The sequence below is a fragment of the Sceloporus undulatus genome, chromosome 1, assembly GCF_019175285.1.
Source record: "Sceloporus undulatus isolate JIND9_A2432 ecotype Alabama chromosome 1, SceUnd_v1.1, whole genome shotgun sequence".
NCBI classification, from domain to species: Eukaryota; Metazoa; Chordata; class Lepidosauria; order Squamata; family Phrynosomatidae; genus Sceloporus; species Sceloporus undulatus.
The window spans coordinates 14,005,975-14,019,877 of NC_056522.1; the positions used below are offsets into that span (position 1 = coordinate 14,005,975).

The following is a 13,903-nucleotide window of genomic DNA, read 5'->3' on the forward strand; positions in this document are numbered from 1 at the left end:
CCCATTTGGAGACGGTGCAGTGGTGATGTCCCCATGGCGGCGCCCATGTAGAATGGGCGCCACCATTTTGTACGCCCCCAGGACATACTAGGGATAGGGCATCCGGAATGGACGCTCTTTCCTAACCCTAGTACGTCCTGGGGACGTACTTTACGCCCGTCTGTAACGGGCCTTAGTCAAGGTCACAGCTATGAGCCTGGAGGAACTGTGCAGAGTGATGGAGGACAGAAGATCTTGGAGGTGTCTCATCAACAGGATTGTCATTAAGTCAAAGTTGACTTGAAAGCAGGTAAGAACTGCTGGAGGTAAAATGAGGCCTCCAGACTGCACACAGTCTCTACATGCTGTACTGCATCTCCCCACTGCATCCGTTTTACCAAAGAAGATTCATCACACCCTCTAGGTGGTATAGGGGACAATTCTGCCATGCCTTCACGATCCCAAGATGGTCTAGGCCCTGAAGTTGCTTTTCTTTTTGAATCTAGAAGTGATTAAAGGATGAAACCAGAAAGGACAGCTCCCACCATTAATCTCCTCGCCCCTCCTACTAATAAACTCTCTGTGTTTCCTCCTGTTTCTTTGGAAGAACTCTCTTCGCTGCTGAACTCATCCAAACCTATCACCTGTCCTCTTGACCCACTTCCTTCTCGTCTTCTAATCTCTATAGCCCCCTCTTTGTTACCCTCCCTCCTCTATATCTTTAATCTCTCTCTCTCTTCGGGTTCCTTCCCCTCAGTCTTCAAACATGCCTTAGTTTCCCCTATCCTGAAAAAACCCTCTCTCGACCCCTCTTCCTTGGCTAGCTATCGTCCAATCTCTCTTCTTCCTTTTCTCTCCAAGGTGTTGGAACGAGTCGTCTATTCACACTGTCTTGAGTTTCTTGAAACCAACTCCATTCTGGATCCCTTCCAGTCTGGTTTTCGCCCACGGCACTCCACAGAGACGGCCCTTACTAAGATCTCAAATGATCTTTTGCGGGCCAAGGCGAATGGCCTTTATTCTATCCTTGTCCTACTCGATCTGTCTGCGGCCTTCGACACCGTGGACCACTGTCTCCTATTAGATGTACTCTCTGACCTTGGTTTCTCGGGCCTTGTTCTCGATTGGTTCACATCTTACCTGTCAGATCGATCTTTTTCAGTGGTCTCGGGTGGTCAGACCTCGCCTTCTGTCCCCTTATCTGTTGGAGTTCCTCAGGGCTCTGTTTTGGGTCCCCTTCTGTTCTCTCTATACACACTCTCCCTTGGCAAACTTATCAGTTCTTTTGGTTTCTCCTACCATCTTTACGCCGATGATACCCAGCTGTACCTTTCCACCCCTTATCTTTCACCAGAGCTAGAGCAGCAAGTGTCATCCTGTTTAACAGCTGTCTCCCACTGGATGCACCATCGGCGTCTGAAGCTCAATATGTCCAAGACTGAGCTTCTTGTTTTCCCCCCTAAGCCCACCCTTCACTATTCCTTTTCTATTTCCGTCAATAACATCTCTATCCAGCCGGTCCAGGAAGCCCGCAGTCTCGGTTTCATCTTTGACTCCTCTTTGTCATTTATCCCACAGATCCAGACTACAGCCAAAGTCTGTAGATTTTTTCTCTATAATATCGCCAAAATCCGTCCATATCTCTCAGCTTCTACCGCAAAAACACTGGTCCATGCCTTAGTGGTCTCACGATTAGACTACTGTAACCTCCTCCTGGCAGGGCTTCCTCTCTCTCACCTCCACCCATTAATTTCTGTTCAGCATTCTGCTGCACACATTATTTCACTCGCTCGCCGTTATGATCATGTCTCCCCTCTGTTGTCTTCCCTTCACTGGCTCCCTCTTCCTTTCCGCATCAGGTACAAACTTTTGCTACTCACCTTTAAAGCCCTGCATGCTCCTTCCCGGCTTCTGGGGGCCCTGGGGGCCCTGAGAGGCCAGGAAGGAGGAGAGGGACACCCACACGGGCGTCCTACCCTGCTCCTTCCAGACTTATGAGGGCCCTGAGAGGCCGGGAAGGAGGAGAGGGACGCCCGCACAGGCGACCTAGCATGCTCCTTCCAGGCTTCTGGGGGCCCTGAGAGGCCAGGAAGGAGGAGAGGGACGCCCGCACGGGCGTCCTAGCCTGCTCCTTCCAGGCTTCTGAGGGCCCTGGGGGCCCTGAGAGGCCGGGAAGGAGGGGTGGGACGCCCGCACGGGCGTCCTAGCCTGCTCCTTCCAGGCTTCTGGGGGCCTGTTGACCCTGAGAGGCCGGGAAGGAGGGGTGGGACGCCTGCACGGGCGTCCTAGCCTGCTCCTTCCAGGTTTCTGAGGGCCCTGAGAGGCCGGGAAGGAGGAGAGGGACGGCCGCACAGGTGTCCTAGCCTGCTCCTTCCAGGCTTCTGAGGGCCCTGAGAGGCCGGGAAGGAGGAGAGGGACGCCCGCATGGGCGTCCTAGCCTGCTCCTTCCAGGCTTCTGGGGGCCCTGAGAGGCCAGGAAGGAGGAGAGGGACGCCCGCACGGGCGTCCTAGCCTGCTCCTTCCAGGCTTCTGAGGGCCCTGGGGGCCCTGAGAGGCCGGGAAGGAGGGGTGGGACGCCCGCACGGGCGTCCTAGCCTGCTCCTTCCAGGCTTCTGGGGGCCCTGGGGGCCCTGAGAGGCCGGGAAGGAGGAGAGGGACGCCCGCAGCGGGCCTCCTGGAGGACGAAGTCTCGCGCAACCTTTTCTGAGGTCGTGCGAGATTTCGCCTCTGGGCGCCGCCATTTTTTCGCCCAAAATGGCAGGGAAGGTGGCGCGAGACTTTTCCGCCATTTTGGGCGAAAAAATGGCAGCGCCCAGAGCGGCAAAAGCCGCAATCTGCAGCGACGGCGGCAACAGCAGCCAGGGGCCGGCTAGAAGGCCTCCGCAGGCCGGAGGTTGCCGACCCCTGCCTTATGGTCATTGCTGATTTCCAGAGGATCTCTAGTAATGTGCTTAGTCTGATGACCAATATATACTGGGGATTTCCATTTGTTTCATTTTGCCAGATGTGCATGTATTTAGAAAGCCTTAAACAGAACTTGAAATAAAACAAAGACAGAACTGATCCACATATTTTCGCTTTATTTCTGAAAGCTTTTGCTGTTTCCAAAATTATATATGCAAGAAACATGTTATAGATATTTTTCAGCTCTCTATACATTAAAAATGAAGGTAAAAAGAGCTGTGTTTTAAAGTACTGTATTTTCTGGTGTATAAGACGACTAGGCGTATAAGATGACCCCCAACTTTTCCAGTTAAAATATAGTTTGGGATATACTCGCCATATAAGACTACCCCTCTTCCAACGCACACCAAATAAAAATTTAAAAAACATCAGATTTGATTTCAATATGGTAATTTTAATTCAGATGCTTATGACATGCAGGTACTTAGCAAGAAAACTTGTTGTATACAAAGCCTGCTTGGATTGGTCAGCTCTCCCTGCCTGCCCAGCCCTCCCTGTCTCCAAGAGTATCAGAGCAGTATTCCAAACTCTTTTTTTCATACCCCGGGCGTCCTGGACGCCTGCAGCTTGCTCCACCCTTAAGTTACATATGCAACGACTGCAGATTCTCCAATCTGGCTTGGAAGTTTCAGCACCTGCCCTGTAAGATGACACCCGGTGTATAAGACTTCTTTGGTTTTAATGCCTGTTGTAGATTTTATAGTGTTTTAAAGTATTGGGTTATTTTTATTATGTTTTTATACTGTATGTTTTTATATTGCATATTGTGTTACATTTTTTTCCTTTGCTGTACCCCGCTTTGATCTATTTTTGGAAAAGTGGGTTATAAATAAAAATTATTATTATTATTATTATTATTATTATTATTAGACGACCCTCGACTTTTGAGAAGATTTTCCTGGGTTAAAAAATAGTCTTATACACCAGAAAATACAGTATTATATTCAGTTGTTTCACATCAGCTAACCTTTTAAGGATGTTGAGCAATTTGTCCCAGTGAGGGAATAGTGTGAATATAGATGAGCCAGTACATGTTCAGCTTCTCTCAAGAATGTCCCAGAGACCCACAGAATCATTGCACTCATGTTACAGGGTCTTTTCTTGCACATTTTAAGGGGGGAATCTGTGGCCCTTCAGATGTTTCTAAATCCCAACTCTCATCAACTTCTGCCAGCATTGACAACATACAGAGGCCCATAGGTGCTCTATCTCTGTTCTAAACTTTATTTTAAACTCTAGAAATGAACAAATTGTTATTTGAACACACTGGTATCAGACAGAAACATACAGGATTAATTGTGGCTCCCTACAGACTTTGTAATCCATGTTTGTGGCTGCGTCACATGTGGAATGGCCTTTTCAAAAATCCAGAACACCATCCGAGTTTCTTTCTTAGAATCCTCTTCCTTCGCATTGGCCATAACTTTCATTACAATACAAAGCATTAAAAAGACAGCAGATAAGACATTCAAAATCAGCATTTCAGACCAAGCCATGCAGTGATAGTCTAACAATACACTTGTTTTAAGCATGTGTTTTAAAGGCATCACTGCTTATGGTACCAAGTGTTCAAATGAGATATAAGCTCTCTTAGGCAGGTACAGGACATCAAAATGGCTTCAGAGTTCTTATTACTCCACAGGCTAGAAACAGACCCACAGAGCAAGAGTAACAATGCAAGGTGATAGATGGTAGCTTTTTTCTATGCCTGTACAATACACACTCATCCCACTCATAAACTATGTTCAGAAGTTTTGCAAAACTTCAAAACCCAAACCTGTCTGTCCAGAGATGATGGTAGAATAAAATAAACAAAACCACGCAGTGTATATACCATGAAATGAACTGCACCACCTTCAGTGCTATTGTGCATCCAAACAGAAAAACTACTGCTACCTGGAAAACATCTGAACAATGGGTGGTTTTCACCAGGCAGCATTCAAAAGCCATCAGAAATCCTCCAACCCCAAGGGTCTCAAAGGGAAATTTGCAGTCTGCAAATACTTGCTCCTGAAATTCCTTAAACTTACAAAAATGTCACAGTATAAAATTGACAAAGTGGTTATTATGAGAAGCATCACTGCTGTTGTTATGATAAGTGGACCATCACCCACTGTTGTTCTCCAATTTAAGCAGCCTGTCATATGAAGGAGGACTGAACCAGAAATTCCTCTTCCTTGTGAAAAAGGGCAGAGAAAAAGAAAAGAACGAACCCCTTTTCTTCTTTTCTTTTTTTTAAGCAACGGTGCCCTCTATGAAATTTGCTCCTCAGGGAGGCTTGCCTGGCAGAGTCTTTTCTCCAAGTTCTTATTATTTGCACAAGCCTTTGAATCTATTTTTAGACTTGAGAAAGCTGGAGCTCTTTCTTTAGGCTGTTCTGCTATTCTACTGTACAATTTTACACATCTCTTCAGCTCTCAAGCTCAACAGGACTCTAGCTTTAGACCTGTTCCCACTGGGGACTTCCATTTTAAGTGTTCAAAAATGACCCAAAAAACAATCATATGTTGGTATTGCTGGGGAATCTAACATGGAGGCCCTAGTACCACAGTCTCCAGGGCAATCATCAGCATTCAGGATCACTGGGGCCATCCCAAGCCATCTCCCATCATCACCATCAAGCTTCCAGGTTATCTTCAATCCAAGTCTTCTTCTTCCACATCAAACACTTGATGCATCCAACACTTGATGATGCCACATCACACTGACTGCAAAATATCAAATCAATCTGTTTGAGTAGAAACATCCAATTCCTGGTAATGAGAACATATTTGTTACACAACTTGGACCCACTCCTATAGATAGTGATGTAACCAGACCTCATAAATTAGCAGAAACAGCCATGTAATAGTTTGCCAGAATGATTCCAAAGAGCCACAAGTTTCAAAATATAGTTATCCTACTCCCCCTGCTGCTTCCCAGAGTCTCAAAGTAAAAAACATATAAGTGGGTCTGCAATTGAATTTATTTTTCCAGATTGTTTCTAAAAGGTAAGGCATCACTTGGCAGCAGAGAAGTTGGGGCAGGCAGCCAAAATTAAGCATCTGTCAGGCCACATCAAACATTCTCTTGCCACTGGGTTCTTCCAACCATGCCATGCTTCTGTAACAAGCACTAGGGTGGGCTGCCAATAATCCAGGTGGCAGCAAGGCTCATATTTTCCTCTTCACTCTCCCTTAAGTCCCATTTCTAAGGAATAAGAGTAAAAGATGCCAAGAACCTCTACCTGGTGGAGGCATCGATTCATGGACCCTCCTCCACTAAGTTAAAGCAGCAGAACCTTTGATCCTGGTGGAAGGCAATCTGGTTGGGGGGGGGGGGACTACATTGGAATGTTGTGCTTTGATTTTGTTTTAAAGGACTTGTGTAACATAATATATGGCACCGGTACTGGTGAGAGACAAAGGTGAGGTGTACATTGCCTTGGGAGCTCTTGGTAGGTTCAGCAGCAATAGAAAAATGCTTTAAATAAACAAATGCAATGGGTTCTTGCTATATGTTGGGGTTTGTTTCCACACCCCACCCCATGGATACCAAAATCAGTGGAGGCTCAAGTGCCATTAAATAAAATGGCATAGAAATTGTGTCCCTTATATAAAATGACAAAATCAAGGTTTGTATTTTGAAATATATATCTAGATAGATAGATAGATAGATAGATAGGGTTGAATCCATCCTTATCCATGAATCCATGGATAAGGAATAATCTGTGTACGAAGGGCTGACTGTATTGTTAATTTGTCAAGCAAATGACTATCTAGTATTTGGCTGTGATTACTATGCAAAGGAATCTTGCAGCACATTTGAGACTAACTGAAAGGAAGAAGTTGGTAGCATGAGTTTTTTGTAGACTCCTCAGATGCATGCTTGGAATGGAGAATCCAAAGACAGACCTATTGTGTGAGAGAATATCAATTCAAATTCAAAACCTTGTCATCACAGGCTCTAATGTCATTACTCACCATATTAGAGGGACTTTCACATGCTCATCTGCCAATGTGGGCAGTGCCCTTCAGCACTCTACATTGGGCAAACAGTCCAGTCCCTAAATTAGAGGATAAATTGACATAAATCAGACATTAGGAATGGGAATACACAAAAACCAGTGGCAGAACATTTCAATCTCCCTGGGCATCCCATCTCAGACCTCAGAACAGCAATCCTTAAACAAAAGAACTACAAAGCAAGATTGAAAAGAGAAACAGCAGAATCAGAATGTATCCCAAGACTACAGTCCATCAGCAATGGGCTGAACAGACGTAATGGTTTCCTGGCACACTACACACATATCAATACCAAACCCCATAATTATGAGGGCACCCTTGACCATCACATCTCCCTCTCTAGTTCTCACACTAGATTCCAATACCCATTCATTTGGTTATCAACTCTCCTTGGCTTATGTATCTGAGGAAGTAAGCTCAAATCTATGAAAGTTCATGCTACCAACTTCTTTCTTTCAGTTAGTCTCAAAGGTGATACAATATCTCTTTGCATGCTGATTTTCCAGACTAACATGGCCATGTCTTTGAATTCTACCTCCTAGGCTGTGATTAGCTAATGATCATATGTGATTTGCTGACACCTCACTTGCTGTGATGTCAAAAACTGCCTCCACTAAGAAGCCACAGTTTGCTAAGCAGCTACAAAAATAACCTGAACACATGGTTCATGGTTAGCTTTTGAATTCTGGCTTATTTAAATCATGGCCTAGCTCTCAACCTGCAACCATGGCCTATCCCTGGCTTATTTCCTCAGCTTCCTACCCTAAAGTAGAAGATGAAAAGAGGAGCCTTGTGGTCCCTTCCAAATCTAAAATTCTATGTCTCTTTGAAAAAGTGTGAGAGAGAAACAAAACAGAAATGAGGGAGACAAACTATGGTTCGATTGCATAGCCAGTCATGCAGTATGGTTTAATCAAGAGTTGGCACAAATGATTGCTTATTTATGATATGCAAATGTGCCCATTATCAATTATTCCACCTATTTTTATGTCTGAATCATGGGGACATTTACATCAATGGGATGAAGGACTTGTGAAAATGAGAAGGGTGTATCCAGACAAAGGGACCTTATGACTCACAATGAACAGAGGCTATTCTGTCTTCTTTTCTTACATTCCCCACCTCACTAGTAAGAAGGAGTGGGAACAGTGGCAGCTAGTAGCTTTTATGTCAACACAGTAATGAAGCCAGGCCAGGTTTTACCTTATTTTGTGGATGTATTCAGCACCCTGGACAGTTTTTTTTAAACTTCAAGCTAAGACCTAGACTGGATAAACCACCCCAATGACACTGAAGTCACCAGTTTTTGCCAGTGTATTCCACTGTCAAATTGCTCTTGCTGCCAGAAATTTCTTCCGAAAGTTTAAGTGAAATCTCTTCTCCTGTAGCTTGAATCCGTTGCGCCATTTCCGAGTCTTTGGAGTCTTTGGAGCAGCAGAAAACAAGCTTGTTCCATCCACAATATGACATTCCTTCTAATATATCCCTTCACCAGATCATTCCATGCATCTGAGGAAGTAAACCAAGTCTATAAAAGCTTATGCTACAACATCTTTCACTCAGTCCAAAAGTTGCTACAAGATCTCTTTTCAAGGTGATAATTCCATGAATATAAAGTTGCACTCCATATCCTTGATGTACAGTCTTGGTCTATATATCTTTCCTCCATCACCACCAGATTTATTTTATGAGAATAAATCTGTAGGATAGATTACGATGCAAATGAGTGACTGGCAAAAATGGCAAAAATATTCTCTATGGTCATCTGCCACTCCAACCACCACACTCCATCTGATTAGACATACCAATACTACAAGCCAAGAACCTGCAAAGGCCAGAAATACAGGAAATACCTGGTCAAAGATATTTCCTGCATGGCAGGGGGTTGGACTGGATGGCCCTAGTGGTCTCTTCCAACTCTATGATTCTATCATTCTATCATTCTATCATTCTAAGATATCTGGTCTATCTCTAGCTAAAGCACAGTGCTTCAATCTGATATTCACTCTGCAGAGACTCCAGAGTAACTATTCAAATAACACCACCTGGTCAATGTTTATTTCAGGCCCACTAATTGAGTATAATTCCCCTCTGTTGTCATAATAAAAAGAGGATCATACAAAGGCATGGCATGCAAAAAAACTAAATTCAGCCTGAACATTAATTAATGCAAAGCTTTCCCAGCTCTAAAAATAATAAGCAAAATCAATCCAGCAGTCAAAGCCAGGCATGCACCACTTTATTACCAATCACTAAAAAGACCTATGCTTTGGAATCTCCAAGCACAATGTAACAGAAAAATAACCATCTGTACAGTATGTTCTTGTACCAGAATGGGGAACAGGAATGGTCAGTACATTCACTGCAGACATGTTCTACTGGCCACTAGCAGCTGATATCAGTGAGAGCTGGTGGGGAAGAAGAATGGGGTCAGCAGATGAGGCCAACTACATGGAGTTTGCTATTTTACCTCCTCCCTTTGCAAAGTCTAATTATAGTCTGCATCCTCCTGGTGGTTACGAGATGTTGGGAGTCATGCAGGTGGCACCCCATCCATTCAAACAAAAGTACTAGTCATGTCATCAGCCAGTCCATCCCTTCCTGTGCAGAGGTGAGACATTTTATGCTGTGCTAATTTTGCAAGTTCAACACCATCCTTAATGGACAACAATTTATCAACTCCAAACAATTTTAAGTAGGCTAGGATAAATAAGTGTAGACTTCCAAAGTCAAAGTATTCTTTATTGAATAAATCTCAAAATGTTGAATTGGGCCCAGTACAGATGGGCCCAGTACAGACGGGCCATCCTGCGGGCAGGGTGAGGGCTGAGCATCCCTATGCTCAAAGCCCTCACTGAGCTATCCAGGCACCATCGTGGCACATGCCTGTCCATAGGGGGCATGCAATGATGACATCCATGCAGTGCAGCACCCAAAAAGTGCCACGCCGTGTGGATGTAATCATAGCACGCAAGAATGCCAATGGTGCCCCATGCGCAGCCTTAAAAAACCCGCTGCAGAGTGGGTTCTTTTTAGGCCTCCCAGAGGCCGAAATGTTTGGTTGCCACGGTCTCCATCCGGGGCAGAAAAGGGCAGTCTCTCGCCACCCCTTTCTCCCAATCTGTACAGCCCCTACGTTTCAAAATGGTAAAAGCAAGCAGACAGCTAAAATAATAAATTAGCAGAAGTTACAATTAAAATGTATAGTCATAAAAGGTCACTCAATCCCTTTGTGAGAGAAGAAACTAGACCATTTTTTCTACCTCTCGCTTCCTCAGGGTGGCTGCTTTGAGAGCTAAAAAGGGCAACCCTAAGAGTCACAAAGCAGTTGACCCCTTGCAACAAGATTTCCTGATCTCCCATCAACCCTAGCTAGCACAGCCAATGATGAAGTATTTAGGGATTTGGAGAGCTGCAACTGCCTGCCTCTTAAGCAGACCAAAGCAGTGGTATAATGTAAATTTTGAAGTGAAGTCCCTCATCATGGCAATCCATACAGCAACACTGTCAAGGATGTTTTTAAAAAAAAAAAAAAAAAATTCAAGTTGTTGTGTTGACTTAATGTATGTATTTTAAAAATTTAGCAGTTGTCATCTCTTCAGGAGCAGGCCTTTTTATAATTTAATGTTGGATTAAAGAATAAGACATGAAGCTGAAGTGACTGGGTGCTTTGAGAGGAGGCCTCTATCACGCAATCATGCTGGCTCATCCGTACATTTTCAAGAGGGTCTAAGCACTGTAGTCTTCACTGCAACATTATGTAGTGCAAGACCTGTAATCTTCTATGTTTTCCCAATGCTTATTCCATCATTCCTTCTTTATACCAAAACAAAATATTAAAAGAACAAAATGTGGAATAGCTTTACAAGGGAACACTGGAACATAAGCAGCTACCTTCTATCAAGTCAGACTGCAACTCAGAAAAGTTATTTTTTGTACTACAGCTCCCAGAATGCCACTGGAGGTTCTGGATAGCTGTAGTCCAAAACAACAACTTTTTCACACTTTGGATCTGAGCACTGATCCAGCTAGCTCAGCATGATTGACATTGACTAGCTGAGGCTGTCATGGCCAGCCAGGCTGAAGACTCACAGGAGGAGGATAAATTGGTCCCTAAGATGTAGCACCCACTAATAACTGTGATTAGTGATAAGGAGCTGATAAGGAGCTGGCCTAATATAACCACCTGTGAGACACTGAGTCTCTCCGTCAGAGTCTGTTTTCTTGGCGAAAGCTTCTCTCTCTGACTCCCTTGGACTTTGTTGCCAGACCCCTTGCTTCTTAGACCTCAGATTGACCTAGAACTCTTGACCCTGGACTGGACTCGCTGACCTGCTCTCTGGAACCCTGGACCTTGGACTGGCTTCTGGTTTTGCTCTATTGGACATTGGACTGGTACTGTGCTCATAGATCTGCTTCCTTGATGCTGCAAAGCTGTGTATTGTTTGCATTTGCCTGCCTCAGTGTTATCACCTTCTCCATTTGGCTGCTTTCCTAGACAGAGGCTTTCCAGGGTTTCAGAAACGGACCTTCCTAGTTCTGTTTAGAGGTGTTGCAGTTTGACCTTCAACTCAGCATGCCTTCTACCATTAACCTACAACTCATCCTCTTTTGACTGGCAATGCTAGCAGTTATCTGTCTAGAAGCATTCACAGTTCCATCACTTTGTAAAAGTGCCAAGGAAGTTCATCAAGCCCAGTATTATCTGCTCCAACTGGCAGAAGCTCTCCAGGGTCTCCAACAGAAGATAATTAAGTTTAAGTTTAAAAAATTTCAACCATACATCCCATTTCTTCTTAATGCCCATAGCCAGCCACCTTAATCTTTAAAAAAAACAACAACTATTGTCTGTATCTACACTGCCCTCCACTTTGCCAGAATAAAATCTGGTTTAATGTGCCCCTTTGACCACTGCAGAAAATACTCAGAGCTACAAAATCCCTTTGTTTCCTGATATTCCAGACTAACATGGCTAGTTCAGTGTTGTCATAAATCTTTGAATTCTACCATTACAGTGAAACAATCTGGGTGCAGGCATTTTGAATTAACCTAGTACTATGGAGTTTCTGCAGCTGTGTGAGATGAGAACCCTACATTCTGCTCCACTGACACGGCTGACCTTTTCTGCTGCTTTAATCTACAACATGGTATCTCATGAGGCTTTTCCTTATCCTCACAGCGCATGAAGATTTTCCCCATTGGCATCTCTGTGCCAGTAAAAAAAAATAAAGAATCACTAGAAACATTTCAGACTATATTACTGCCAAAGGCACTAGACCAAATCCAATAGAAATAACTTGGCAAACTTAGTAACAGCTCTTCCTATCTTCTTCCCATCCCAGTCAATTTTGAGAAATTCATCTTTTAAAACATTTCGATTTCAGTTGGAGGGTTTAACCAGTAACCCACAGAATATTTTTAAAAGGATGGAAACTGATTAATGTGCCTTATAAATCCTAAAGGAATGAAGAGGTTAAGCAAGCAGCAGTTGCAAAGAATTATACTAATGTAGTTATGCATTAAAATCAGTGCTCAGTCAGGCTATCTAATCACTGTGATATTTCCAAGAAAACCCTGCCAACCTCATGCCTCATACTTCATTAACTGTACAAGCAAGAAGTGTATATTCTGTTTTAAAGGGGCTGATTTACACAAGGCCGACTTCAGTTAGACCCTGAATGGAGGCCAAGTTAAGGTGCCCATATTTCTGAAAGGAACAGTATTTGCCACAGTTCACCGCCCAGCTAATAAGCAGATGACAGGCAGAAACTGAGCAGAGGGGAGAGGAAGTGCATCTCTATAATGAAGAGAAATATCTATTAAAACTCCCACAAACTCCATCCATAGTAGTGGAAGAGCTTAACTAAAGTATAATTAATTCATTTTCATACTACCACCATTGTATTACTTGTACAAGAAGGCCTTGACACTTCTGACTCATCCTACCCTGAAGAGGAAGCAAAGAAGCTGCCAGTACCACAGCACACAACGATCTATCTTTAACCTTCCCAGCAGGAAAAGTATTGCCTCATTTTCTCTCCCTCCTTCTCTCTCTCTCTCGTTTTTACTTTGAGAAACAAGAGTCACTGCCCTTCTTTATTAGGTATCTGTGTTCATGTTGCTATCTCCTGATCCATTTCTCTGTCCTGTTTGCCCACCATGAAGAACCACAATAGCCTTAGCAGGAGAAGACTGCATGAGGCACCCCTTTTGGAAGTGAGCTGTCACCCCACAGCCAATCATACAAAAATACCTATTGTAGAGATACTCATTTTCCAGAGGCTGGAGGCCACATTGCCTTACGGGGCCACCAAGAACCATTCCCATCAATGTTCTGCCCCCTCCACTGCCATCATCAACAAAAAAAAATATATAAAAAGTCTTTAAACAAGCCTCTCTTTTCTCCTTTAAAGCATGGACTACACTGCCTGGGCATACTGCCTGTGCACCAGAAGATCTTTCCTTGCCTGACAAGTAGCCAACATTTGGGATAAAACTGCTGTTGCTTCAGGGGCCTGATGTCATTTTAACTTAGAACTTAAAGTTGTCTCTGAGTGTACCTGTCCTGTATCTGCTCAACCTGTATGCCTGTAAAAAAGTAGTACTTAGAAAAATGGCTGGAATCTTTTTTTCACCTTTCACAGGGACTGATTCTATACAACAGAAGTATGGGAGGAGACGTTGTTGGACTGTAACTCCAAGAATTCCTCGTCACTGTCTATACTGCCTAGTAAAATAGTAACTGGAGGGCTGCACCTTATTCAACCTTCAATAAAACCTGCCCCCCCTGGGATTTAGAGGTATGCTTTTCTACAAGCTAAGCATGACTTTCTCCACCTCTAGATTTTCATCTTTGAAGACTCTGTCCAAGCATGGCAAAGCTCCTAATTTACCAGTGTAGCGCATTAAGCAGGTGCAGACATCTCTGAAGCATCAAACAATTCAGTGCTAATGGA

The 13,903-nt window shown here is 43.9% G+C and overlaps 1 protein-coding gene across 5 annotated transcripts in view; it reads right to left on the minus strand.

Moving 5' to 3' along the window:
• Positions 1 to 13,903, minus strand: part of CCDC85A (coiled-coil domain containing 85A) — a 212,619-nt gene that overhangs the window by 177,725 nt on the left and 20,991 nt on the right. Inside the window, exons 3-4 of one of the 5 annotated variants that reach the window (XM_042446824.1) lie at positions 6,906 to 6,988; positions 3,828 to 5,651 (exon numbers count right to left, since the gene is read on the minus strand). The exons of 3 other annotated variants lie outside the window; for them this stretch is intronic. In XM_042446824.1, the coding sequence (XP_042302758.1) occupies positions 6,930 to 6,988 (59 nt within the window). In that variant the 3' untranslated portion in view covers positions 3,828 to 5,651; positions 6,906 to 6,929. Of the gene's footprint in view, positions 1 to 3,827; positions 5,652 to 6,905; positions 6,989 to 13,903 lie in introns of those variants that run through there. One more of the 5 variants, XM_042446826.1, reaches the window with a different exon arrangement.